The 12,783-nt window shown below is 46.1% G+C and overlaps 1 protein-coding gene across 13 annotated transcripts in view; it reads right to left on the reverse strand.

Moving 5' to 3' along the window:
• Positions 1-12,783, reverse strand: part of COBL (cordon-bleu WH2 repeat protein) — a 283,679-nt gene that overhangs the window by 119,367 nt on the left and 151,529 nt on the right. For 12 of the 13 annotated variants that reach the window (XM_045564748.1, XM_045564745.1, XM_045564737.1 and 9 more), the window contains one exon: positions 5,740-5,913. In XM_045564748.1, the coding sequence (XP_045420704.1) occupies positions 5,740-5,913 (174 nt within the window). Of the gene's footprint in view, positions 1-5,739; positions 5,917-12,783 lie in introns of all 13 variants that reach the window. The other variant, XM_045564743.1, reaches the window with a different exon arrangement.

A 12,783-nucleotide genomic window follows, 5' to 3' on the forward strand; every position in this document is an offset into this window, starting at 1 on the left:
AGCCCGGGAGTGATGTGGTGCCACACAACCCCGTGTCTGCTTGCGTGCGTAGCAGATTCTGCTGGGGAGGGGAGCAAGAACAGACGCAGGGACCGTCAGGAGCCCTACACCAGGAGTCGCCCCAGTGGGACTCGGGCGTGTGGGTGGGGCAGCGGGACAAGCTGGATTCTGGATATGCTTCCCAGGGAAACGGGAGTCCCGACAGGTGGAACGTGGCGCCAGAGTGGCCAGAGTGGGCCGATGCCCTCATCACCCCCTGCTCTGGGTGGGCCCAGCTGGTCCCCTCCTGAGTCTGGGGCTCGGCGGGCCGCTCTTTCCTGCTGAGCCCCAGCCTACCTCGGAGTCCTCCCTTCTCAACAAAGCACTCCAGGAGGCCAGCTGCCCAGCAGTGGTCATGACATACAACTGACAAAGACGAGAGATCTCTAATTAGTAGGAAAAGTAATTTTCAAAAAGCTTCCAAGCATCATCCACTTCATCAGACACAAATTAGCCGCCCCCAGAAGGCATATGACAAGAAACACAAAGCAGGCTCGGCTCCGGGAGGACACGCAGAATGACTGCAAAGACGAGAAGCACGTTGACCTCAACACCCTGCTCAGAGGGATGAGGAAATGTTCGTGTTCATTTTAATAAACAAAACACATCAGTCCTAAAAGGAGAGAGGACACTTCACTCTGGACTCCTACTGACCAAGTGGTCCATGGTCTGGCTCAGGGACCACACAGGCCCCCAGCCCGGGGGCCGCCAAGCCTGTCTCCTCAAGTGTCCTCTGCCGAGCATGGTCAAGAACACACCAGAATGACCAGATACGGCGTGTTCAGAAACTTTAAGTTTGACGACGATCAAGAGGACATTTCACTTCTTGATGGAACATATATTTGGGAATCTGGTCAGCACAGTTTTATGACTTCCTATAAGATTCTAGTTACCAGACCCAGGAAATGGAACTTCAAGTGGCAATGCTTTGCATTACATTTCTAACAAACACAGATCATCCTAAGTCTTCACACAGCATGAAGTACTGTATTTTTATGTATACTCTGTTCTGAGCTATTAGAGCAATGAATATCAATTCATGCTTGCAAGTACAGGGCCCTGTGCATAGCAGCTATTCAACAAATATTTATTGAATATATAAGCACATCTTTCATAGAAAAATCTATTTTGGGTTATACTAATAACTGATCATAACACAGCCTCCACCATCTCTCATTTTGAAAGCCAACATCACTAGTGATTCCAGTCCCGGTGCAATAAACTTGAGAGAACACAGAAATGTACTTGTCATGTTGGAATTTTATGGTGTTGAACATAATGAATGCAATAATTCACATAATACAGAATAAAGCAAAGCTTGAATAACTTTAAAATATTTTTGAATTACTTTTTAATTACAAGAAAAATGGATTTATAGTTGGTATCAGCACAAAAGTAGGTATATAATAACTGTATATTGACGGAATAAATAGCTGTTTATTATATGTTTGTGGGTAATGATAACTAAAATTAGACAACACAGTTTTGTCTGGTAAACTTCCACAATTTACTAATGTTTAGTCTCTTGATAGACATAAAAAAGTGAAAAAAGCTGCTCTGTCACATGCAACGTGCTGTACAAAGACAGATGTCAGCATGGATGATTCAGAGTACTGTTTCAATCTTTAACAGGTAAACTGAGTCGCCTAAGTAAGGATGACTTGATGGTATCCTACTCTCCTTCTTAAACAGAGGATCTCAGGATTTAAAGGAATGAAGAATTATCTTCTTCTCTGAAGGTGTGGAACAGTGAGTGGGGTGTTCATGGTTTGTGGCCACGAAGGGAAAATGCCACCAAGAGAAGAGAGGGTGCTGGTATTGTTGAACAGAATGAGCCTGTTCCTGGGGCTTAGTGATTTTTTTATGGCACATTTGGTGTTTGCAGCAATAGTGAATTAGATTTTTAAATGTAATCTGCTACTTGGTTAATGCAGGACCCTGGCCAGATCCATAGGGCCTCAGCCCTCCTACCCAGCACCCCCTGCATCAACGCACACTGGCTACCCCAAGCCCCCACTGCACTGTGGCCGACTCTGCCTCCCCCCTCGTGCAGGGCACACACCCAAGGACACAAAGCACAGGAGGATGAGCTCATCTCCAGTAAGGGCGGAGCTGGGATCTGAGCCCAGGAAAGCACTGCCAGGCCCACCCTCTGACCACTACAACATGCACCTGCCAGTGCGGTTGCTACTGCTCCCATTCTGCAGAGGAGGAAACTAAGCCCGGGGCATGAGTGGAGGGATGCACAGCCGGGGTCTACTCCCTGGCCCCACCTGTAATCTCAGTGCTGCTCCAAGACCCAACAGGAGGGGCTCTGACCTCAATGCCACAGCAGCAAGGACAAAGGGAGAGGTCATCTCTGCACAGGGCAAGGTGGGGAAAGGAAAATCCTGTCCTGACTGACAATTCCTTTGTGCCTCCACATGAGTATTCCCTGGGTCCCAGGTAGAAGAAGGGAGGGCAATTTGCCAGTTTTAACAGATAACTTTAGGCCTCAGCTAACTTTATGGGAAACTGTATATAATTATTATTCCACAGCATAGATTCATTCATTTTTAGGTAATCTTTCAGCAGATCTGTTACATGTGAGTCTCCAAAATTCCGAGTGGGCAGCTGAGGGAGGCGGTGTGCCACAGAGCGGTGGTTCTCCAAGTGGGGTCTGCTTGAGCAGCAGAGGCTGCTGAAATGCAAATTCTCAGGTCCTACCCCAGCCCTGCTGTATCAGAACCCTGGGGTGGGACCCAGCAAAAAGTGTTTTAACAAGCCCTTTTGGGTAACTCTGAGACCTGCTCAAATTTGAGAAATACTGACTCAGTTTATGGTGCCTTTACATATGTAATGTATCACTCCTGCCCGAACGTTCTCCATGATAAAAATTACATTCATGGTGCTTCACAAAGAATGATGGAGGGTGGAAGGCAGAGTCCTGTCACCCTCCTGAAAGATGGCATGTCCCTCTACCCATCTTCCCCACTGCTTTGCTGGCACAAGGGCAACAGTCATTTATTTCCCAGGCTTTAATATCTTTGGGAAAATCTCTTTGAAAAATACTTTTGGGAATAAGAAACAGAAATGATCGAATTATGAGTACAAAATCAGGTAACAAATACTGATGTAACGATTATATTGTTTTTAAAAAGTTTCAGATAAACTGGAAGATGGCTAAAATTTTCCCACCTTTAAGACCTGAAGAAGTAAATATTGAATTTTTTAAATTAGTTGATATGAAAAAAATATCTTTTAAAATATGAAAACCTAAGCATTCTCATTTTCTTATAAACTAGTCATATCCTTGAAAATAAACCTTTCCCCTTTATTCAGGATATTGGTGTTAATAACAGTTGCATCTAAATCAGGTTTCCCAAACAACATCTTATCTTCATATGGAAGGAAATTCATGAAGAAGGAACTGACGTTCTTCCCCAACAACGATGACAATACATTTTTGGGTTCCTTTCCCAGAAATTAGTAAATAACAAAATACCTTTCATTGTACAAAAAAGCATGTTCATAGCAAATGCTTAAATCTAATCCATATGCCACTCATATGCTTAAAAAAGGAGATGGTTTCCATGAGCCAATTTCTCCACTCATTCTGTGCCAAAAAAAACAGATTTCAGCAAAAAGCTTTTACTGCCTCCGAGGGAACTCTGTTCATTCTATAGGGTATAAAGTACTATTTATTTTTCATTCAGAATTCCCAATTCTCTACTTACTGTACATTTTCCCACTCAAGCGGGCTTTATCCACTGTGGGTAAGCACAGTAAAGGCAGAAAAATACAGTATCTCTGGCTGGAAGAAATTTTTAAAATGCTGGTGCAATTCAGCATCTACATTCTATTGTATTAAGAAAATGCAATTCTTATTGAACAAAAAAAGCTTACATAATATTAAGCCTAGAATTCATACTTTTCACTGCTAAAGAAATACCTACCCTGACCAAAAGCAAAAAGACATCCCCAGGGACATGTACTTGAAAATTTATGGTCTACATGTTATGAAAAGGTTCAGAATCTACAGCCAAGCAAATTAAAGAGATACTCTGTAGACAATCACAGGAAATAGCTTCACGCTCCATTTGCATCATTTAATCATGCAAGTATATGACAAAATGACCTACCATTTGTGCCAAAATTTCTTTTTATCAAAACACAGCTAAAATATCATGGAGAACTCAAAAAATAAGTGAGTGGCACTAGAAAATACTTGAGAGATAAAAAACATTTTCTTCTGAAATGTGGTGCATTGCAGACTTTTCAGACAGATTGCTATGGATACGAACGGAAAGGCCTATCGAGGCGGACATGGTGGCCTCTGCGATCAAGGGACAAGGAACGCCCCTTAAGGAACAGAGGCGGATGACCAGAGGACCACCTTGCAGACACAGGGACAGGCAGACAGACAAACAGGCTGATGAGAAAATTAAGTGAGATTTTTTTAGCCACAGAGATCCACTACTGTAACTTCTAATCAAGATCCAGAGGCCACGCCTCAGATCCGGGAGGTACAGACTTAGTTTCTACAATATTTTAAGGAAAAGCCACTTCATGAATGAGCAAAAAAAGGTTTGAACCTGCAGACTAGTAGAGATGTGATGCTCTCAGACATTATGCAACTGGGACAGGTCACGTGGCACCAAGGAGCAGCAAGACTCAGGGAATGAAGTCCTGGGAGAGAACGAAGGGGCCCTGAACCTGCTTTATGTAATCGATCATCAGCGGGGTCTCCCCAGGGAGCCGGGATGCAGGTCAGTCGGACACATCTCAGCCTGGGGAAGGATAAGCATCCTTACCCTATACCGGCAAGGTGGGCCTGACACCTCAGGGAGTGGGAGGAGCAGCACCCTGGCCTGCCTTTCCTGACTGTCGCGGGGAGCTCGGCCTCTCGCAGTCCAAAGCATGAGCCCATCCTGGCAGCCCAGCCCTGTCCCTGCCACGCCCCCTGCCTCAGGTGGGGATAGGTTTAGAAAAATAAAAACTTCACAAAGAAGTTGCTGAAAAGAGGAGTTACTGTCAAAAAGTGCCCTAACCCTGGAAAGGGAGGATTTGATATTCCAAATAATGTAGCAAAGGATCAGCAGGTAGCTGAAGGGAAGAGGCCCAAATAAAAAACACCAAGGAAGCAACTCAGCTGCTAAGGACAAAAGTCTCTTCCTAGTGAACACCTACGATTTGGTCACTTTCAAAGGCATTAAGTTGCTCTGAAGATGACAATAAAAAAGGAGGCTTCTGAAATGCAGGGCCTCATGAAATAAATGTTTTAACCTATTGAAAGCAAGTTAATACGCAAAATTATTGTCAGCTGTCCTGTGAAACTGGGTTATTTCAAGCATCTGTATTATATGTTAAGTGCCACTCCTCCCATCCTACGAATTTCCAGATCTCTGAAGGCACCTTTACCACTGCACATTTCTCATTAAGTAATCACAATGATGCCCAGAATTTCAGTGCTAAAATAAAACACATGTTAATCAACAAGCATTGGTCTTTAAATACTAAAAGTCCAAAAATAGTTCCCTTCTTCAGTAATTGAAGCAGAATGGCATCTCACCTTTACTTCTAAATAAATCTTAAATAATAGTCACCCTAAACACTCTGGTTGCTAAAGTACCAGCATGAAGGATTCTAGTGTTCCCAGAGTTTCTGAAGAGTCAACTGGGTCATGTAAAAGCTGCTCAGGACAGTGGCCTGATGCCCTACCTTTTCCGATGCCTTGTCTTGCACAGGTGGCCCTGGGCTTGGAGGAGGAGGGGCTCGGCGTTTCTTCATGTCCGACTTCACAGACACCCCAGAGATGCTGCCCAGCGACAGGGATGGACCCAGCGTAATGGAACGGGAGTGCAGGGACGGGGAGTTGGGTGTTGTTAAGCAGCCCTGCTGGGGAAGAGACAGACAGGAAATCCCATCAATATGACACGAACGCTCAAACGTGTAGACAAAGCGCCAACTCCTCCGTCCAAACTTTTAATGGCATCTATTTCTGCTGACAGGCTTGAATTATCCGAGCAAAACCTCTACTTCTACTTTCCTGGGAAAGCTATGCAAGACATCACCTGGCAGACTCATGCTGTAAGGCTCATTTTCTTAATCATGAAGGAAAGGACAGACGTTTTCAGCCTCAAAGAAGAACACTTAGCAGTTAGAATCATTCGATATTCTTTACCAACCTGCAGGTATGAATTAGCCTCCGTAAAACTTTAACCTGTCATCAGAGTGAGCTCTTAGACACTGAAGAGAAGAAGGAACAGATCAGGAGATGTGTTTTTATGGGCAGGAGACACACTGTGCCGTCTTGAGGAGCATGTCACCTGTTGCCAGGAAGGGGCTTAAGTTTCTTTTAATTTTCAGAAGTTATGAACAAATGACTGTGCAGTATAAGCAATATATGTGAAGACTCTGTGATCACTCGTGTAGCATTTAGTAATAAATATCTAATTAGCTGAAAGAAATGCAACCCAACATACTAATTAATTGCTCCCAAGGAGCAATTTCTATACCAGGGGGACAGACTAAAGGACACAAACTTTTTTCAATCTTTTCCCCCTTAGGGTCTGCTTAATAGAATCACGTGTGTGTTACTGCAGAAAGAGCATTTAGGGAACCAGCACTCTAATTTCAGACTGAAGACCAGATGGCACCAGGCTCAGTCCCGGGCTTGGTCTCTCCTCGCTCTGGCAGGTCATCTAACAGAGCAGGCGCTACCCCGGACACGTCCTCACCACGCTGAGGGCCAGTGTGGTGAAGAGTTCAGCCCACAGACCTAAAGACACTGCCTGGTTTGATTCCTGCCTTTGTCCCTTATGAGCTGCATGACCTTGGGCAAGTTTTTAACTTTTCTCTGCCTCAGTTCATCTCCTATAAAACCAGCATAAGTAACACCTGCCTCACAACATCACTACGTGAATTACATGGGTGGCTACCTGTGGAGGAGCTTTAAAGAGCTCTTGGCACAAAGCAAGCACCCAGCAGGCGTGAGCTATCACGGTCACTGTGTATTTGCTCACTGATATCTTTGTCCACCGTTACAATGTGAGCTCCACGGGACAGAGGTTATCGCCCATTTTCACCCACAGCTGTGATCCCAGTTCCCGTGCGTGGTGGCCAAGAGTCTACACGTGTGGGGATGGGAGGACGGGGGGTGGCCGGGGGACACTCTGCTTTCATGTTTCACATAATGGGCAACTGGTTTTCCATATTTAAAATAAATATACTTTTAAAAACCTATCATATTAAGCAACAATCCAGTATTATTCTTGCTCAGATACAAGTTCTATTATGTTCTGCCAGTGAATACTGACATTTGGTTTCCCGAGAAAATTTTCAAGACACAGATTTTCTTGGGCTTAATTATTAAAGCCAAAGGACAAAACACTCCACGAAGGCTGCTTTTTATGCCAGTTCCTCCTTCCTCGTGAGATGCTAACCTCCAAAGACATCAAATACAGAGTTCCCATAAGAAACAGGTGGGGGATGGTATAGGAGATGGCTTGACACCCAAGAAACTTGTCAATGCCTATTTAGGCCCACAGAAAAATGTAAATCACTCCTCCAGTCCTTGAGTTCTGCAGCCACTACACTCACTGCTGCACAAATCAGCCAATGCAAAATAAACCGTTGCGTATTTTCCTCTGCCTTCCATCCACCTCCATGGCAACCGTGAGGGCTCATAGAGACAGAACTCAGATTTACTTAACGATGCAGGGTCTAGATGACTAAGTACTTGAAGCAAACCAGAAAAGAGGCTTTATTAATCCAAGGACCAGAGCTGAGAAGGCGTTTCCTGGATGGCTGCTTTGTTCAAATACCCCCAGATTCAGGAGGAATGCAAACCCCATCTTTCCTCATCAGCAGGGCCAGAAGCATAGACACTGGGGTCTTCCGAGTTGCCCAAATTCCTTATCCATAACATCTGCTGACAGTGATTGTATACACACACACACACACACACACTCGTGCACACACACATCATAGAGGCTGATTAAAGGTGTGGCGTTCAGTGGAGAACTATACAGCTATACCCATGCCGCAGTTATCTCTGAAGCAAACACAACGTTCATGACATTCCACAACCCTGCACCCAATTGCTTCTCATCACTCCACCCTGTCTAGACACGGAACCTCCAGTTCCTCTTGCCCTCAGCCCTCACCACAACTATGCATGTCTGGCTGATCGCTCTTGACACTGCTGTGAGTTCACCTCTGTCCTTTTAATGCCCTGATCTTTCACGAAGCTGTGCAGAATACTCCCTTAAAAGTACTGTATGGACCCCTCCCCATTAAATATTGATTTTACGTTTTAATTCTGTAATTTTTTTTGCCCTCATAAGCTTCCTGACATCTTGGATTATCTACTCCTTAAGGTAAGGGATGGGTACAGATCTTATAGGAGGGACATCCTCATCTTTAAAATGGGGAAAATTCCATTTACTTCAAAGTTGTTACAAGCACTAAATGAGGAAACATAGATAAAGCTAGATAAAGCACCTAGCATATTTCTGTCACATTAGCAATGTCCAACATGTGCTTTCCTTCTTCCCTGACAAGGATTTTTGGTAAGAATGACCTCTTCAAGGCCACAACGAGATGACCTTGGACAGCGGGAAGCCAGAAACCCGAAGCACACCCCATCGCATGCCCCCTGCCAGTTCTGGCATCCCTCATCTCCAGACAGTGGGCTTCTCACAGTCCCAGCATCCGTGTCTCTGGACCTTGACTGAGTTTTGACACATGGGTGTTGTTCACCCATAATCTGTTAAACAAAGTCAGCAAACATCCATTCCCACCTCACCCCACACTCCCGAGGACACCAACGGGTTCAGTAGACGTGGCCCACCAAACCCTCTTCGTGATTCCGCTGCTCAACCTTCAACCCATGGGCAGCCAAAAAAGTTCTGCTGCCCAGAGAATATTTGTGGCTTAACTCTTATATTCCTTCTTTCCTTACTTTTGGAATTTGTGCACAGAATTAGAAAACAATCCACAGAATAATGTGGGAGGGAAATAACACTGGTTAAGTATTGGGTCCTTTAAAATACTGACTCACGTCAATATTAAAATGGAAAACCAAAAGCTTACTCCATATGGTCTGGAGTAAAAAAGGCTTGGCCCCTGTCCTATCGTTCCAGTTTCCTTGACTGTCTCGTGCCACAGAGCGGCACAGTTCACATGTAACAGGTCGCTGCTTGCCTGCGAGAGGGGTTTGCTCTCCTGTTCCTTGACCAAACGTGTCAATCTCTCTCTTTTATTTTAAATATCAAGTCCTTTTCTTGTAGGGAAGTGAGTCATACTGTTCTCCAAAGGTTGGCACCAAAATTCACAGATTTTGGCTATTAGAATCTCACCAGATTTGCTCAGGAGTTAGGAGGACACCCACATAAATCACTAAGAAAAAACAAAGGATAACAGAAAAGGGAACAAAGCATCCGAACCTTCCCTCTCAGCTCCATGGGCTGTTGGTCAGTGGAGTGCAAACTTCCACCAGGGAAGCCGCGGCCGGCTGGACAGAAAGTCCAATGAGATGCCACTCACCAGAGACAATACAAAACTCTGTGTCCAGGCTACCACACCCTTCAGAGCCAATTAATTCTTTTATTGTATCCAATAAGAACATTATTGATTTGGGCCAGGCACAGTAGCTCATGCCTGCAGCCCCAGCTACTCAGAAGGCTGGGGAAGGAGGATCACTTGAGCCCAGGATTTTGAGGTTACAGTGAGCTACGATGATACAACTGAACTTCAGCCTGGGTAACAGAGAGAGACCCTGTCTCTAAGAAAAAAAAAAAGAAAAAAAGAAAAAAAAAATCACTGGTTTGATCCTATCATACACACATGTGGGGAGAGGGGACAGGAAGAAGAGGAAACTAACAATATCCAGGTCTGAGCATTAGCTCAAAATGAAATCAACATCATCTGCAACAACTGTTTTTGCCACAGGTTCTAATTTATGTATCTGAGCTCCCAGCTGGCTGGGGGATAGACTTCCACAGGCTTGGCCTGCAGAATCAGGCTCCGCCCCTAAACCGCGGAACCTTCCGCAGGCACAAGCTTGGGCAGAGCCAGCACCCAGCAGCAGGGGCGTTGCTCTGACAGCTCAAGTGCCCCAGAAAACTTGATGTGGCACTAGGAGTGCTGGGTATAATCAGGATAATTTGGGGATTCACAGGTACTGCAGGGAACAGGTTTTCTCCCCCATTCACTGACTTGTAATTGATAGAGATCAGTACGGGACAGAGAGCTGTGTCCAAGGTAAACCTTACTATTTTACAGTCAGCATAACTGCGATGCTTCAGTCCCCTTTGCCTGAATGCTCCGCCTGCATCTTCACAGAGCTGCTCCCCACGCACACCCCATCACACGTGCGAGGGTGGACCCGCCCGGCCATGCCACCAGCAAGGGGCTCGGTAGGCTCGACTGTGACACGCTGCTGGAGACGAAGGGAAGATGCTGTACTGGAAACCTTTCTGTTTAAGATAAACTGATTTTTATAATAGGATGAATAGCTATTTCATTTTCATTTCTCAAAACTGACCATTCTGACAAATAAAACTGTACCTTGTGAGAACAAATCATTAAACTAAGTCTAGCCAAAGTCTAGCAGAGGCTTGGACAGGGCCGTTGACGAATTCAGATACAGAATTTTGTTTAAAGGTTATGGGAAATATTTTGGTTGCAATAAATACATTCTGAACAAGCCTTCAACAATCCTACCAGTATAGAATCTTCTCGGTTAGATCAGATACTTTAAGGATGGCATGATGTTTAGAGTTTTAATAGTGAGAAAAACTGAGGCCCAAGGGGACTGACGTAGCTGCTTAGGATGGCTCAGCTCCCTGGTGATGGAACAAACCAGAAACATGCTCCTGGGCCTGGCTGCTGCAGCCCTCCTCTCCTAACACAATGCTGCCCCCTTTCGAAAGACTTTACAACTTTTTTTTTTTTTTTTTTTTTTAATTCTTTGTCAGAGCCCAGTGGGAGAGAAGATGGAGTTCAGAGCCTATTTTCCCATCGCCCTTTCTTCGGACGCAGGTTTTGGCAGGACCCAAGGCAGGACCACGTGACACCACTGTCCTTGCCGCCCTCCCCGGGAACTGCTGGGCAGAGCAGGCCGTATCTGCCACAGCTCCTGACACTGGTGAGAGGGGAGCACTGCCTCTCCTCCAGGTTGCCAGCAGGGTCTTGGGCTGGGGTCGGGCAAAGTTTCCTTCCCCCGCGCGTGTTCTCTGTCTCCGTAGGCATTTCTTTACCTCGGAGCACAGCCTTCCTGACAGACACGCCCTGGGCTGCTTCCCTCAGCCCAGTCCCTTGCTGTCTTCTGGTACCCCAAACCCTCATCAATTCAGAGTAAACGGCAAACCAAGAGGCACAACGCACTCGAGCTTCACTAGATCCACTAGTCACCGTGGATGTGCAGGAAGTGGGACTGCCGGCTGTCGTTTCTGTTAAGTGAGGTGGGTGGGGAACGGTGCTGCTCTTTTGGCCAGGTTCTCTGCGGAACTCCCGAGGGTGACATCTTAAGTCTTTAGACGACGAAAAGTTGCAGAAGCTATTTGGTCTGGATATATATTGCAGCCAACGAAACACTGTCACATAAACTCTTGATGGTTATAAGCATCAGAATAGCTTTGGATCAGTTTCTCTACTGGCAGGATCTTTTCTTAAAATGAGCAAAGAGTACCCAACGGGTATTTGATTTTTTTCTCACAAAACTCAGTGAGTTGTAACACTGTATTCAAGGCTTATGAAGTAGGACCATCTGAAAGGCAAGGCCTGTCGGCAGGCAAATGAATGTCTAGAATGCTTAACAATGACAATTTTAGGAAGCCAAAAATTTCTGAAAAGCTTGTGAGTTAAAAAGAAACACGTTCCCGGGTGATTCAAAGATGTGTGACACGCGATGCCTGTCCCTAGGCGGGCAGGATCCTGCCAGAGGGCCACGGGCCACAGGGAGTCACCGCCAGCCCAGCAGGCCTGGGGACAGAGCGGACACAGTCCATGGTGCAGAGCTGATGGGGGGACAGAGGAGGAAAACAGGAGGGAGGGCACTAACGGGGAAGCTGAGGTAAGAGTGAGTTACGAAAGGCTAAGTGGCAACGTGCAGTGCAGCCAGGCACGGGGAGGAGAGCGCGGAGGAAGGGCTGGGGCTGGGGCGCGCACAGGCGGCAGCAGCAGGGAAGAGCGTGAGCAAGAGCACGCATGTGGGAAACCCTCCATCGCGTGCGCATGTGTGCGTGACTGCACACGTGTGTGGAATGGCTTGTGGCTGGAGGTGAGATTCCAGCTGAGGCAAACTCCATTAGGTACAATTTTGAGGAAAAACGTTCTAGTTTATATAAATAATAAAGCCCTAATAACAAAGAAAGTGAAGATTTCCCCCTTTCAAATGTAGGTGTCAAATTTCCTGTCATTTACATGGTGACATGTTTCGAATAATTGACAGGTAAATTTAGTTTCTATAACTCATAAGAAGAGAGGTTTCACACGGGGCCTTCCTGAACGGAAACAGGTTTCTCCAAACGAGACTGGGCATCTCGTGCCGAGAGGTTCGTGAGCACCGTCCGTGCGACCAGCCCGGGAAGCGGGGAGGGCGCTCGCCGTGCACCCGCGCCGGGCAGGCCCCGTGCCGACCGAAAGACAACCTGCATCAGCGGTCCCCGACCTTTCTGGCACCAGGGACCGGTTTCATGGAAGACAATTTTTCCACGGTTGGGGCGGGAGGTCGTAGTTGCGGGGAGGCAGAGCTCAGGC

Source organism: Lemur catta, chromosome 11, assembly GCF_020740605.2.
Source record: "Lemur catta isolate mLemCat1 chromosome 11, mLemCat1.pri, whole genome shotgun sequence".
NCBI classification, from domain to species: domain Eukaryota; kingdom Metazoa; phylum Chordata; class Mammalia; order Primates; family Lemuridae; genus Lemur; species Lemur catta.